The sequence below is a fragment of the Anopheles coluzzii genome, chromosome 2, assembly GCF_943734685.1.
Source record: "Anopheles coluzzii chromosome 2, AcolN3, whole genome shotgun sequence".
NCBI classification, from domain to species: Eukaryota; Metazoa; Arthropoda; class Insecta; order Diptera; family Culicidae; genus Anopheles; species Anopheles coluzzii.
This window is the reverse complement of record NC_064670.1, coordinates 67,204,719-67,220,498: the sequence shown is the minus strand read 5'-3', so window position 1 is coordinate 67,220,498 and position 15,780 is coordinate 67,204,719. Positions and strand designations below refer to the sequence as shown.

General features: G+C 36.7%; 1 protein-coding gene across 4 annotated transcripts in view; it reads left to right on the top strand.

Moving 5' to 3' along the window:
• Positions 1-452: 452 nt before the first annotated feature.
• Positions 453-15,780, top strand: part of LOC120949645 (U4/U6 small nuclear ribonucleoprotein Prp3) — a 29,354-nt gene continuing 14,026 nt past the window's right edge. Inside the window, exons 1-3 of one of the 4 annotated variants that reach the window (XM_040367072.2) lie at positions 453-725; positions 848-2,054; positions 13,033-13,102. In XM_040367072.2, the coding sequence (XP_040223006.2) occupies positions 1,157-2,054; positions 13,033-13,102 (968 nt within the window). In that variant the 5' untranslated portion in view covers positions 453-725; positions 848-1,156. Of the gene's footprint in view, positions 726-777; positions 2,055-13,032; positions 13,103-15,780 lie in introns of all 4 variants that reach the window. The other 3 variants (XM_049610951.1, XM_040367070.2, XM_040367071.2) reach the window with 3 other exon arrangements.

Genomic DNA, 15,780 nt, shown 5'->3' with positions numbered 1-15,780 from the left:
TTCCACCTAGCTGTCAAAACGGGCTTATAACTTGACCTGACCGTATTAATACACGATGCGCAATCTCAGATTGCGCATATATTCGTTTTATCAAAACATAAGTCATTTCGCGTAGCCAAGCCTGAGCTATAAACGTCATTTCCATACATTTTCAGATTGCGCCAAGATTGCGCATAAATTTTCAAGATTATATGTCCGAGATATATAAATATTTTTTGACAGATAAATATATCAAACCGACCCGTTTGACAGATAAATATATGCGCAATCTGAGATTGCGCATCGTCTATTGCTACGGTGATATCTTTACGGTCCTTGAGCCGCATACAAGTAGCTATCATCTAGCCGTAGCTTGAGATTGCGCATCGTGTATTAATACGGTGACATAACAATACTGGTGGCTCCGTTATTAAAATCGGGAAGGACTGGAGGGGGGTATAGAAAATTGTATGCGATTTGACATAACAATACTCAATGATGGTGCCCGGAAAACGCGCTAATAATTCACCTTCGTAATAAACACACCTTGCTCTGAAGCACTTCACCTCCTAATATCCATACACCTTGCTTGGTATGCATCAACAAATGATCGAATCCCCGCCTGTCATTTCGTTTTCATTTTTGTACGGCTGTCAATTTATTCTGGATAAACCAATATGTTTAATAAACCCACTTTGCTATTAGCATAGCCAGTTGAGCATAATTGACGCCGCGCCCCTGTACAGGTAATCCGTGATACTGATTGGTATTGATAGAAACAATATGAATCTAACATAGTATTTTTTCGTGATCTTCACTATGCTCAATTTAATCGGTTATAACTCTTTTGGTGTTCGATTGTGGTTAGAAAAAAATCGGCTACAAGGTCATCAGTTCAATTGATTCCAGCGATAGACATACGCTGGTAGAAAATCTATTAATCATTATAAATAAGCGTAAAGCAGCTCGACTGTGTGACTAAATAGAGGATTTGATCGATGACATACGAAATAATGAACCGCACTCGGCTGTAAACGATATCTTCGCTTCATTAATAGGAGACGCTGACAAACGTTTGCAGAATACCCAGTAATTTTCTAACAAAAAGAAGTAGCGTGGTAGCCAACCAACGAATGCAATCAATTCATCTGTTTTAGTTGAAGGAAACAACAAAAAAATGTCGGAAATAGTAAACGGAAATAATATTTCTGCCAACCACATTAAAAGAATGATGGAAAATGCGCAGCGAGAAATCGAGCAACGTAAACGAAAACTAGAAAACATTACTTTGAATAAATATCCAGATGCTTCTACTTCTTCCGATGCTGCTGCTGCAGCAGGTAATGCCAAAACTACAGCCGTTGTGACAAAACCTGCTGATGGCCCTATTGAAAAAAAGACACGCGATATGTCCGGATCTGTAACAGGAACATCGGACATAGAAAGATCAAGAAAAATTGCCCAGCTTCAAGAACAAATTCGGGCCAAACTTTCTGGAACATTAGTCAATGTTTTACCCCTACAGCCTGCTACTGACAAACCGAAGCCGCTTATACTGGATGCTGAGGGCCGTACTGTAGATGATAGTGGTCGTACAATTGTTGTACCCCAACTTACCCCTACGCTAAAGGCTAATATCCGTGCCAAAAAACGAGAAAATTCTAGAAATCAGCAATTTGTAGAACGTGCGTTTACCGATGAATCAAATGAGACACACTTTCATGATGATCGTATTACATTAAAACCAGCAGGGCGAACTAAGCGTTCATTACGATTTCATGAACCTGGAAAATTTCAACAGCTTGCTGAAAGATTACGAATGAAGATACAGCTAGAAAAATTGCAGAACGAGATTTCGCAAATAGCGCGCAAAACTGGAATTAGTTCAGCTACAAAACTTGCTTTGATTGCTCCTAAATCGGACACTTACTTAAATGATGTACCCCAAATGGAATGGTGGGATTCTGTCATATTGATGGATGATTTGAATACCTTGAACGCACAGGGAAGTATTGCGATAAGAGAATCTTCGATAACTAACCTCATCGAACATCCGACGCAAATGCGACCGCCAAGTAAGTATTAGTAAGTTGCATCGATTTGATTGTGGCTTTACCAAATTAGAAACACATTCGGAATATAAGTTAGAAATAATTATATGTCTATTTAATTTAAGTTAGAAACAAATAATATCTATTTTTTGGCGATTGTCCTATTTTCTTTCGGTATAACGTTTAGCCTAATGGCTGGCCCCATTGCTCCTTATGCCATTTCCCGTATGATGTATGTACTCTACTCGCATGAATAGCAGCAATGCAAAAGGTGTTATTCTATGTCATGACGTAACTCCATTTATGTCTGCACCAGATAAATCAATCCATCGAATATCGAGTTTCTTAGCCAAAATATAATTATGCGTGGGACATACCAAGTTCTTTATAAAAAAATGCATTCCCTCACTTAATTTATCAAGTCCGTTGCGGGTGATTTCTTAATCTAAACTGAAAGCTAGCTGGCTCTATTTCTTATGCTTAGCTGAAGCCAGTGAAGTGTTCAAAAATTTGCCAAATAATGGTTAAAAATAACCGAGCATCGCACAATTAAGATCTCAGATATGACCTCGGTTAAACCTTTTTAACCGAAAATATTTGCTTAAACTGATAATAGGACCCTTCACGATTCTAGTCAGCTTTTTGTATGGAGTTTAACAGTCGGAGGCTGAAATCATGTAAACACTCCTTATAAAACCATACACAAAACTAGCCTGCAATTTTCAGTCTCGATTATTCTAGCCTCAAAGGTGGAATTAGATTCGAGTAGCTGCTTGAAAAATGGCATAACAAGGTGTTGTTTACTTTTATCCCAAGGTGCATTAAAGAGATTTGGTGGTGGAATCCAGAATCTAAGTGTATGTAGTCCAGGTGGTCGCATAGTATGTTTTTTATAACAAAATTTGAACCTCATTTTTTTGACCGAACAGCTGAAAACTTTTGTTCAAACAAGCTTTCTGGAGGCTTGACGAATACACAAAACACAACGCTTGAAATCTTCATTCAGAAACAGAAGCGATAAAAATCAGCCTTCTAAATTCATACACCTTGAATAAGCCCACCTGTATTTTATGCCGACTTATACGGACGTCACACGAGGCGTAAACTCAAAAAGTTTACGCTTGATTTGTATGGGAGAGCGTAAACTTCCTGTCAAAAGATTTCAGGGTTGTATGGCTGAAAAATCCAGTTTACGCCAAAGTTTACGCTTCGTGTGACGTCCGTATTAGATAGCTGCTCCAAAACTGCATACAATGCAAATAGCTGACAGGCTGAAATTTCAGCCTACGAACTTAACACGGAAAGGGCACCAATAACGGATTACAGGGGTTTCGAGGATTGTACTGACATGTAGGAGAAAGCGGGGCAAAATGGCACTGTTAAGGATATTGCACTGTACAGGCGGCCCCCGAGATACACGGTACCTCTTATAAGCGGATTCGAAGATACGCGGTTTTCTAAATTTGACAGTTCTTTGGGCAAATTGTAGTGATTTGACCCATCAATTCTAAAAAGCCAAATATGTTCCCTATTAATCGAATGTAAAAAATAATTTTAAAAGATTTGAAACTGTCAAAATTATATGAAATAATCAATTTGGTGGCTAAAACCGCCCTCTACTTGCAAAATTACATGAAGATTAGTGATATTTTGGCTGGAAATCACGAGATTCGACTTACGCGGAAATTCGAGATACGCGGTATTTTGCGGCCGTTTTCGGTCCCCATTAACCGTGTATCTCGGGGACCGTCTGTATCCTTATGGATAATCACTTTAATACTGTCAATGGCAACCAAAAAACCATCATATTCCAGGCAACCGGGCTGCCCGGGTAGCCAACGACTCTGGGAACTTATACAGTGAACCCTCTCTTATTTGAGAGGCGATGGGACTGTCGAATAAGAGGGGTTTTTAAATTACAGAGGTGGAAAGTGAATGAAAGGTCCATCCAAACAAGAAAGAGACAGAACATTTAGTATGCAGCCTTAACTGTTGCTATAGGAAACTGCGAACCGGATTGCCAATTTGAGCATACATCATTCAATAACCATGGCAACACCATACACAAATAAGAGGGACACAGATTTCAGAGGTTTTCCAAATTAGAGGAACAAAAATGTACTGGAAATCAAGGGACTGTGCAAAATGTTCAAATAAGAGAGGTTTTTCAAATTGGAGAGGTGTCAAATAAGAGAGGGTTCACTGTATTATCTTTTGCATGCGTAATCCAATAACGACGCAATATTCGGATGAAAATTAAACAAACTACAGCGCCTACCGTAACTACATGGATAGTCAGTTAATCTTTATCTAGGCCGGTTGGCCATAAAAAAAGATTTTTATTTTACACAAACAGGATTACTCCTGACTAAAGCTAAACTATGAACTATATCTGGCTGACTCTAGACTTCGACTTCGACTTCGACTGACTAAACCTAACGAGCTAATGTTCTAACGTGGCCGCTGGTTGCTGGCTGCATTGGTCCGTTCTCACGATCGGTCTGCGTGTCGCATTACTTGCGCATGTCGCCGTTGTCCGCTCGTGGCCGGTGTAGCGTTACATCTTCGTCTGCTCGTAGCCGGTGTGGAATGCCAGCTTGCAGTCTGGTTTCTAGCGGGTCGGTCTAACTAGTCGTTTTCGTGTTTTTATTAAAAAAGAGTATTAAACAGCTGAAACTACTTTCCTAACTCTTAAAATATTTTAATCATACAAATATGCATTCATTCATTTTGTTATTTTTTTTTTGTAAAAACATGAAACGAATACTTGAGTGTTTCCAATACACTGATGTACACAAAGGCTATACGTATGTCACACGTAAACGTAAACACGTAAACTTAGGCGTAAATTGGATTTCAGCCATACAACCCTATAATCTTTTGATAGGAAGTTTACGCTCTTCCATACAAATCAAGCGTAAACTTTTTGAACTAGACGCGGATCAATGTGTTCGAGAAATGTGCCACAGATCCAGTATTGCATCCGATGAATTCAGGTATCATATGATACCAGGTATCGTTGATATCAACGTTTTCAAGCATCATACCGCGGTCTTGAGGTAAAGTGTGAAACCCTGTAAAATCCCTGAAAAAGTTATAATAACACTTTAAAAATCGTTTAAAAATGTATCGCCTTGAAACTTTCCTAAAATATATTATTTGTATTTTTGGACGTTTTAAATGTATTACAGGGTTTCACACTTTATCTCAAGACCGCGAGACCCCTTCCCGAATCTGTCTTAGCCAAAGTCAAGACTGCGGTATGATGCTTGAAATCGTTGATGATACCTGAATTCATCGGATGCAATGCTGAATCCGCGGCACATTTCTCGAAACACACTGGTCCGCGCCGAGGACATGCGGTCGAATATTTTTTTTACACGGATAACCTTTGTGTACATCAGTGTACTGAAAACAGTTAATTATTTTTTCGTGTTATTACCAAAAAAGATTATTTAAACAGTTCAAACTACTTTCTTAACACTTGTAAATATTTTAATCAAACAAATATGCATTCACTCATTTTATTAAATTGTCTTTTTTTGGTAAAAAAAACTAAAGGATAATTGAGTGTTTCTAATAGACTGATGTACACAAAGGTTATCCGTGTAAAAAAATATTAGACCGCATGTCCTCAGCGCGGACCAGTGTGTTTCGAGAAATGTGCCGCAGATTCAGCATTGCATCCGATGAATTCAGGTATCATCAACGATTTCAAGCATCATACCGCAATCTTGGCTTTGGCTAAGACAGATTCGGGAAGGGGTCCCGCGGTCTTGAGATAAAGTGTGAAACCCTGTATTATTATTTTTTATTCAAAAGAACGGTACAAATGCGGGAGTTATTGAATTGCTCGGAAGCAGGCGTTGACGTGTTCGCAACGCAAAATAAAATGTTTAAATTTTTTTCGAATAACTAATGCGTAAAACGAAGATTCTTCGTGACTTCACGGTTATGCCGGTCTAAGAAATATCCCGCAACTTTTTAGTACATATAATACACGCAGCCAATTAGTCTGTTATTTGGTCCGTCGCATGCCCCGATACCACAATGGGTTTTTGGCGGGATGAAATTCAAAAAATCACCTTTGTAATAGCGGAATTCCAAAGAATTGGTATTAATACTTAGGGTTAAACTAAGAAAAATACCAAATATGAGCTCTTTATCTTTTCTGGTTCTCTATAATAGACCTCTCTAAGTCGAGACTTGTTAAAAATCGCAGAAACATCTTCATTTTTTTGGAAAACTTTGAACTTATGTAACTTTTTCAAATACGAACCGTTTTTGATAAGTTTAGGCATTTTAAAAAGGATATATAGTCAGCTTTATAAATACATAAAATATTTCATGTTAAGTTAATTTTATGATAAAATATTCGAAAATAACTGAAGAAACCTCCTGAAAATTTTCCTCCTTATAATTTTTGACTGATGCCATTATGAAAGAGGCGTAGAGTGGCGTTGTCTCATATATGTCACAGAATAGTGTAATATATATACTATCAATATGTGAGTTTGCTACGAAAATTTGCGAACGCGATTTTTATTGAAGTTTTTTTCACATAAACTTTATACAACATTAAAAACAGACACATGCGTAACTAGGCGGCTCCATACGTGTCAGATGTAACGTATTTCGTGGATTCTATAAAAATATATTCTTCGTGCTTTTGATCACCTTTCATTTCCATTACGAAGCTGTGTATCTTAGTTTTAGTTCATGTACTTATCTAATGTGTAAATTTCCATTCTAACCTAACTTTTTCTTTTTCTATATACAGTAGAACGTCGATTATCCGGGCAGCTCGGGACCAAGGTGTGTTTATTAAGGAGGTGAATTGTTAGCGCGTTTTCCGGGCGCCATCATTGAGTATTGTTATGTCAAATCGCATACAATTTTCTATACCCCCCTCCAGCCCTCCCCGATTTTAATACCGGAGCCCCCAGTATTGTTATGTCAAGTCGTGAAATGTCAATTTGCTCTGAAGCACTTCACCTCCTAATATCCATACACCTTGCTCGGGACCACACGGTTGCCGGTTAATCGATTTGCACGGATAATCGTCCAAGAAATGTCAAATTCATATAAAAAATATAAAATTCACTTGTTTTACGATTAATTTACCTTGAATCTATCGATTAATCGTTAGTAGAATATTATTTTAATCAATAACAATAGGTTTAACAACTTTTCACGAACAAAAATGAATTTCGAAAATACCACTAGACACTACAGAGCTGCACAAAAAACTGGTTGCTCACTTGACTATCGCTGCAAATGTTCGCTGTACGTTTGAACAGCTGTCACATTTATGCGCACGGTTAAGCCGCCCGCCGGTTAATCCGCCCCCGGATAATCGACGTTCTACTGTATATAAAAATTTCGTGTAACGGTGTTTGAGGTAAGCAACCTCCGAAACGGCTAAATCATTTTCAACGAAACTTTACACACACCTTACGTGGTATGAGAATAGGTTTTAAGACATAGTTCATGTTCAGATGTTACACTAAACTTAATTTAATTGCAATTTTCTAACTCCCTTCTAATACAAAGGACAAAATTGTTGTTGTTGTCGGTCGGTGTACGTACGACGACAGTCGGTGTGAAGCGCGGTTTACACTGGCGTACACACCCGCAAAACAAATTCGAGCAGCTTGCAAGCTCGCATAAGGCCTATTAATCGCGATAGCGTTATAGCGCCAGTGACCTCGCATGAAAGCAGGTTGTGAGGGTAAGCAGTTTTTTCGACCGTAGTTTTAGCAGTTAAAATTAGAGCACTCTGCAAACATCTAGGTGTTAGGAAGAACATTTCGCACACACAACTTAACCGGGGTGGCTATGGGCTTCGAACGACGAGATCCGTTCGCCGCGGTTGTCAGAAGGCGCTCACTTGGCGCTCAGTTTTAAAATAACGTACCATTGAGAGACCGTAAGAAGCGCGCAAAAGAATGAGTTCTACCTGCCGGGGTCGAACGTTCCCGTTTGTATGGGGAGAAATCCGCGAGGTTTTACGTTGCGGATTTGGAACGAATGTTGTTTTCAATGTAACGTTTTGCTTTAAATTTTGCTTTAAATTTTGCTTTAAATGATTGAAGTGAATTGAACTTAGAGGTATATAAAATTTTGGAAATGTCTTGTGATCTATTTTCATTAAAAAAGTTTTCATCAGTTTTGAAAATTTATATAAAAAAACATAAAATATATATATATACATATATATATATATATATATATATATATATATATATATATACAAATATATTTACATATATCACAGAAATATTTTTATTTATATATATCGATCAAAATATTTACATGTTTTTCATTTAAATTGGTTACACTGCTGATAACTTTATAGAAAAATATCGCAAAACATTTTCACCATGTAAATAGCGTTTATAACTCTTTTAAATAAAATCAATCAGTATTTTCATACCTTTTTTATAATGTAAATCCAATCCTGACGTCCCTCCTAAATTAGAAATAACTTAAATTCAAATTTAAAGATAGTGAGTTAAGTTGCCTTATAATTGATAACAAATCATCCAATAAGGATGTAACGAATGAAATCCAATACCAACGGCAAAAAAAAAAAATCAAAATTCTAAACTTAACCATCCTTGAATCGTAGATATAAACGTCTTTAAATGCTTGACAGTTGTATCTCATGATTCTTATTCTCTCATGAGCGTCGAACGGATTTCGTCGTTCGAAGCCGGTACTCGCATTGAACATCTCATCCGACCTTCCACTAATAGCTATCTCTACAGAAGTACCATTCGATTTTACCATAGTTTCTGCATACTTCCCTAATAAAATGCACTCCTCAAACGAACTTTCTGTATACTTAACACAAACTCTTAAACAAATAAATGGCCCAATACTACTTGTAGGCGATTTAAATGCTTCTAACACGTATTGGAGTAATACACAAACTAACACTAGAGGAAAAATTCTCTATAACCTTTTTGACCTGAACAATTTACAAGTAATAAAAAACTCGTCGCCCACTCGCATATCCAAACGACGGCACAGGATCATGCATTGATCATTGCGTTGTGTCGTCTTGTTCCACTGAACAATTCAGTTTGGTAGGTTTGGAAGATTTGCACGGTAGTGATCACTTCCCAATCCTCATTTTTGATAAGCATGGGGATACGCGTCCACAGTTGCGACCACGCTGGAAATATAATGAGGCTGATTGGTCTAGTTATCGTTTTCTTATCGACAGGGTTATTGTTGCGTTGAGCAACAGTCAAAATGAACGCGACGACTTTCCAGATAATTTTACAAATATATTTATTGCCGAAAGCTTAACCAACGGTGATAACAGTAAAAAAAACTTCTGGCTCGTCGTACGGTTTGAATAGAAAAGAGCCGCCGCACTCTGTTTCTTTCCGTACATCCTTTCCGTACGCCTTATCCTTTCCGTTCGCATTATCCGTGTGTTATCAAGTATCCGTTTATCTTTTACACCGGGCAGTCATCAATACGCGTTTATAATAACAATACGCGTATTATAACATCGAACAGTTGCCAGACTCGTCGCAACAGTTATTGATGGGTCGACACTGCTTTCGGTTGATAGTTTTTGCAGCATTATTCTTAAGGCAGCAGAACTAAGCATCCCACGAACGTCAGGCAAAATTCTCAAAAAGTCGGTACCATGATTGAATGACTCGGTTGAAAAAGCAATAACAGCACGAAGAAAAGCTCTACGGAAATACGCAAATCAGATAGCCAAAAATGAAATAGAAAAAGCAAAAAAAGTAAGTTGTGAAAAATTCGTCACAAACATTGACCCATCTCTTTCATGCAAAGAAGTTTGGAGTATGGTGAAAAATTTGACAGGAAATGGTCAGTTCTCATTTCCAACACTGTTGAACAACAACGAACCAATCACTTCTCCATCCTGCATTGCAGAACATTTTGCACAATATTTCTATGAGGCATATGCAGCTTCTAAATACTCAGCTACCTTCATTCAACGCCACAAATCTCAAAGAATATCATCCATATCATTTGGTGATACAAATAATCAATCGTATAACAAACTTTTTTCCACAGAAGAACTAAGCTGGGCTTTGAGAAAATGTAGAGGAAACTCTGCGGGTATAGACGATATCGGCAAGCAGCTTCCTGAGCGTGCATTACACTGCCTTCTACAAAAATATAACAACATATGGAGGACAGGTGAAATTCCAAATAATTGGAAAACTAGTCTGATCGTCCCATTTCCAAAGGCAGAAAAAGACAGATTAAGTGTAGATAGTTATCGCCCCATCTCCTTGCTGTGTTGTATGAGTAAAGTCCTGGAACGTTTAGTCAATCGACGACTAATTCAGGAACTAGAGAGCAGAAATCTGTTGAGTGACAAATAGCACGCTTACAGAATCGGCCGTGGTGCTAAGACTTATTTTGCTTGTTTAGAAAACGTTCTCACTGAGGCCAAAAATAAACATTATTACACTGATTGTGCAGTAGTTGACCTATCAAAGGCCTTCGATCGTACCTGGCGTCCGGCGATCCTTGAGCAATTGAAGAAATGGGGATTTGGAGGAAGTCTAACGCGCTTTATAAAAAGTTTCCTAAGAGACCGGACGTGTAATGTACTGATTGGATCATATACCTCTAACATCAAGGTTTGGAGAACGGTGTCCCTCAAGGTGCTATATTATCATCTACGCTTTTTCTAATAAGCATGGAGTCTTTATTACGAACGATGCCTACTAATATAGACACATTCATTTATCCTGATGACATTATACTAATTACTTCAGACAAATCAGAAACAAGAAATAGAACCAAACTACAAAACGCACTCAATAAACTTCATCATTGGTGTTGCTTGACAGGTCATGATCTATCAACAAAAAAGTAAAATTCTACATATATGCAATAACTCACACAAAAGGACACTTAAACCTATAAAAATCAAATCAGATATAATTAAAAATGCAAGAGCAGTCAAAATTATAGGAGTTATCATTGACTCAAGGTTAAAATTTCGGCAACACTTTCACTACGTTAAAAAAATGATCAAAAGCAGATTAAATATTCTTCATATGTTAGGTTGTGGAAATAACAGATCGGCAAGACGCACACTTCTCACTATTTTTAACAGTTGGTTTGTTCCAAAATTATTGTACGGCATTGAATTCATTACTATGGGCGATGCCAACTTTGGCTGCAGGCTAGTCCCAACGTACCACTCTACTCTGAAAAAAAAATACAGGAGCTTTTATCACTAGCCCAAACACCGCAGTACTTTGTGAAGGTAGACAATTACCGCTCGATCATGTTTTAGTCCTTAAAATAGTAAACCTAGCTGGCAGACTCATTGAAAAAGGAATCGAAGCAAATTCTTTTGTAGATAGAGCCAACAAGGTGTCAAAACAACTAACAGGTCACAGCATGCCCAACATAGCTAAACTCACAAGCTGTTCAACTAGACCTTGGTACGACAAAATCCCAACAATCGACTGGACATTGCAAAAACTAAGCAATCACGAACAACAAATAGTACAAAACTATCAAATGCTCATCGCCAACAAATATAAAATATATGATAATATTTATACTGATGGCTCGGTCTACAACAGTTCTGCGGGCTGTGGCATAACATCGCCAAATGCTCGCTGTAGTATTAAGCTTCCGGAGAATACATCAATATTCTCTGCAGAGGCTATTGCTATTATGATAGCAACTGAAGAAGCGACCGTAAATGACAGACCTAACGTTATTTTCACAGATAGCGCTAGTGTTCTGAAAACATTAGAGAAAGGTTCCTTACGAAACCCTTACATACAAACTATCGAATCACTATCAAACGACAGGTCAATCGAATTCTGTTGGATACCAGGACATAAAGGAATCGCAGGAAACGAAGTAGCTGACCGTCTTGCGAATGAAGGTAGGATGATCAAAAATCGTGTAGATGGAACTATCTCTAGAAGTGATGCATCCTGGTGGTGGAAAGTATTGATAAATCAAAGCTGGCAAAACATTTGGAACAAATCACCCATTACCAACTTAAAAAAAAAAAAAAAAACTACCGCTCCATGGAACTATCCACTAAATCACAGCGATCAAAGAGTGTTAACAAGGTTGAGAGTTGGACACACCCGACTTACACATACGTACAAACTTAAAAAGGAATCACCGTTAATCTGCCCATTTTGTGCATGTGATACAATGGTGGAACACATTTTAATTATTTGTTTTGGATATTCCGCAGAATGAAAGAGACACAGACTTGGAGAGCACTTGGATATTATACTTTCCAACAATTACAATGAAATTGAAAAACTTTTGAATTTTTTAAAGGACACTAATATCTACAAACAAGTGTAGGAATAAATATAAAGATAAAAATATTTATAAAAACATAATTTAAATGAAAAAAGCATTAGAATTAACAAACATTTTCACCTTTCACCATTACCATTAGAACTCTTGTATTTTTTTTTCATCTTGGACTTTTAATTCATTTTTTTATCTCAAATAGTAGTTTCCGAATTGTAAATTACGAGAGGCGAATGCTAAAAAGCCTCGTAAAAAAATAAAACACAACAACTCTGCAAACAGTTCTAACAGCGCAAATTGTAGCTTGATGAAGATAAAAAATGATACGCAAAATCTACAAAAAGGCAGTTAGTAATCATGGCAGCCGGGCTATTGAATGACTAGCAGTTTTAAATCTATATATATATACAGTGGAGCATCTTTTTTTCGGGCTAATCGGACCTCGTCTGGATACCCGAAAAATACGGATAATGAGTCTAATTATATATTTAATCACAAATTCCTGTTTTTTTTAAATTGTTTAATGTTTTGGTAAAGTGTAGGCAGTTTTTATTAACTTCATGCTTTGCCAAAGAGAATATTTGAAATGTTTAGTAGAGTATGTGAAATGTGAAGAATATTTGAAGAGAATATGATGCAGAGCGATTTTTGTTCTGACAATATGCTCTTACAACCTTTTTTCAAATATCCTTTTCAGCACTCAAAGTCACCTTTGTATTGAACTGTCACTTTTCAACGGCATGGATAAATGAAGAGCTGGATAAAAGGTACCCATATGAACGGTGCTCCACTGCACGAGATTGGTTTTCGAGCTTGATAGAAGTTATCTGTTGATTACAATAATCTACTTATTTGCAAATTAAATATATCAACTTAGGTGGATGCTATTACAAGCTCCTAACGTCTAGTTCTCATTTCTAAAGACATGAATAAAGGCATTTAAATAATTAGATAGAGTAGGTACATTGAAATAAAGTAGTTCCCAAATTCTTAATGAAAAGCTGCTAACGTTATTTGTCCTTGAAGGTTAAAATCTTAAATTTGTTGTTTAAAACAGGGATTACACATTTTCCTATGCATTAACATCACATTCATCCAATACTTTTCGAAGCACTGTACTGTCTTCAGAAGGAGTAATACAAATAAAAAGCTGATGTTTTTGGTTTTACAACTATCCGAAAAAATCAGAATTAGTAGCACTTGTTTCAACGACAGCTACAAACAAAGTATTTACTTCATATGTAAAGTTAAACTCTGTCTTTGTTTTAATGCGTGTAGCTACTGATATTGAACTGGTTAACGAATCTGATGAATACAGCTCATTATACAAAATTTCCTTCTGGATGCATTTTCATTTCATTTCATTTATTAATCCAATATCCGCCATCCAGGCTAAATAAAACAGACTTAAAACTAATCAATCGCTAACACATAAACAAAATAATTCATGAAAAACTAAGCCTAACTAAACTAGTCTTGACCTAGCAAAACAATAAAAGAAAAAAAAACATAGGTAGAGCGTAGATGCTATCATAAACTTAATGAAAAAAGAGAGTAAATGAAAACTAACAAGAATAATTATAGAAAATTAAAAGAATAAATACGGTTACGGAAAGAGTTACGGTTACGGAAAGGTTAGTTATTGATTGTAGCATAATCCCCTCTATCCTTATATTAAGTTTGTCATGACTTTTGGGAGTTTCTTCTCCCAAAACGCCAATAGATGCTGGTGCATTCATAGTGTTTTCTTGTTATGCCTATGATTTTACAGTTATTTTCCTTATATACGTTTATGATCTGGGGTAGGACCAAAGGGTATTTGGTTATAGTTTGCTTCATTATATGTAATAACTAGCTGATTTACCCGGTTTCACTCGGGATAAAATTGATGTCTCGTTTTAATTAAAAATAGAAGAATATGCAATACGAGGAGTACAAATACCATGATTACAATGATTCGTCGTCTTAACTTTAAACTGCACCTTGATGAGGTTCTACTAAAAGCTAATCGAACCCTTGGGTTTATTTTACGTTTTACCTCTATTTTTAGAGATCAAAGCTTCCAAAGAAATCTTTATTGTGCTTTGGTAAGGCCTATTCTTGAATATGCTAGTATCATCTGGAATCCTCCTACTATTGATGGCTGTTCGAGAATTGAAAGCATTCAGCGCCTCTTTACCAGAATTGCTTTTCGTCGTTTGTTCGGTGCTGCCTCACTACCTCCCTATGAAACGCGTTTGCAGTTATTCAATCTTCACTCTTTAAGTTTCCGCCGCCAAGTGTTTCAGGCATGTTTTATTGGTGGCTTATTACTTTTTGCTACTGATGCTCCTGATTTACTCTCGTCCATCTCGCTGTATGTTCCCTCTCGTTCTCTTCGTCCACGTGATCCTCTGTCAATTGAAACACGTCATACTCTTTATACTTTCAATGATCCTCTTCTATCCTGTTTCAGGTTGTTTAACCACTTTTACTATCTCTTTGATTTCGACTCCTCTCTTAACTCTTTCCGTAACCGTATTTATTCTTCTAATTTTCTTTAATTATTCTTCTTTGTTTTCATTTACTCTCTTTTTTTATTAAGTTTATGATAGCATCTACGCTCTACCTATGTTTTTTTTCTTTTATTGTTTTGCTAGGTCAAGACTAGTTTAGTTAGGCTTAGTTTTTCATGAATTATTTTGTTTATGTGTTAGCGTTTAATTACAGTGAACCCTCTCTTATTTGACACCTCTCCAATTTGAAAAACCTCTTTTATTTAAACATTTTGCACAGTCCCTTGATTTCCAGTACATTTTTGTTCCTCTAATTTGGAAAACCTCTGAAATCTGTGTCCCTCTTATTTGTGTATGGTGTTGCCATGGTTATTGAATGATGTATGCTCAAATTGGCAATCCGGTTCGCAGTTTCCTATAGCAACAGTTAAGGCTGCATACTAAATGTTCTGTCTCTTTCTTGTTTGGATGGACCTTTCATTCACTTTCCACCTCTGTAATTTAAAAACCCCTCTTATTCGACAGTCCCATCGCCTCTCAAATAAGAGAGGGTTCACTGTAGTTTTAAGTCTGTTTTATTTAGCCTGGATGGCGGATATTGGATTAATAAATGAAATGAAATGAAAATGCATCCAGAAGGAAATTTTGTATAATGAGCTGTATTCATCAGATTCGTTAACCAGTTCAATATCAGTAGCTACACGCATTAAAACAAAGACAGAGTTTAACTTTACATATGAAGTAAATACTTTGTTTGTAGCTGTCGTTGAAACAAGTGCTACTAATTCTGATTTTTTCGGATAGTTGTAAAACCGAAAACATCAGCTTTTTATTTGTATTACCCCTTCTGAAGACAGTACAGGACTTCGAAAAGTATTGGATGAATATTGTGTGATTTTAATGCATACGAAAATGTGTAATCCCTATTTTTTTAAACAACAGATTTAAAA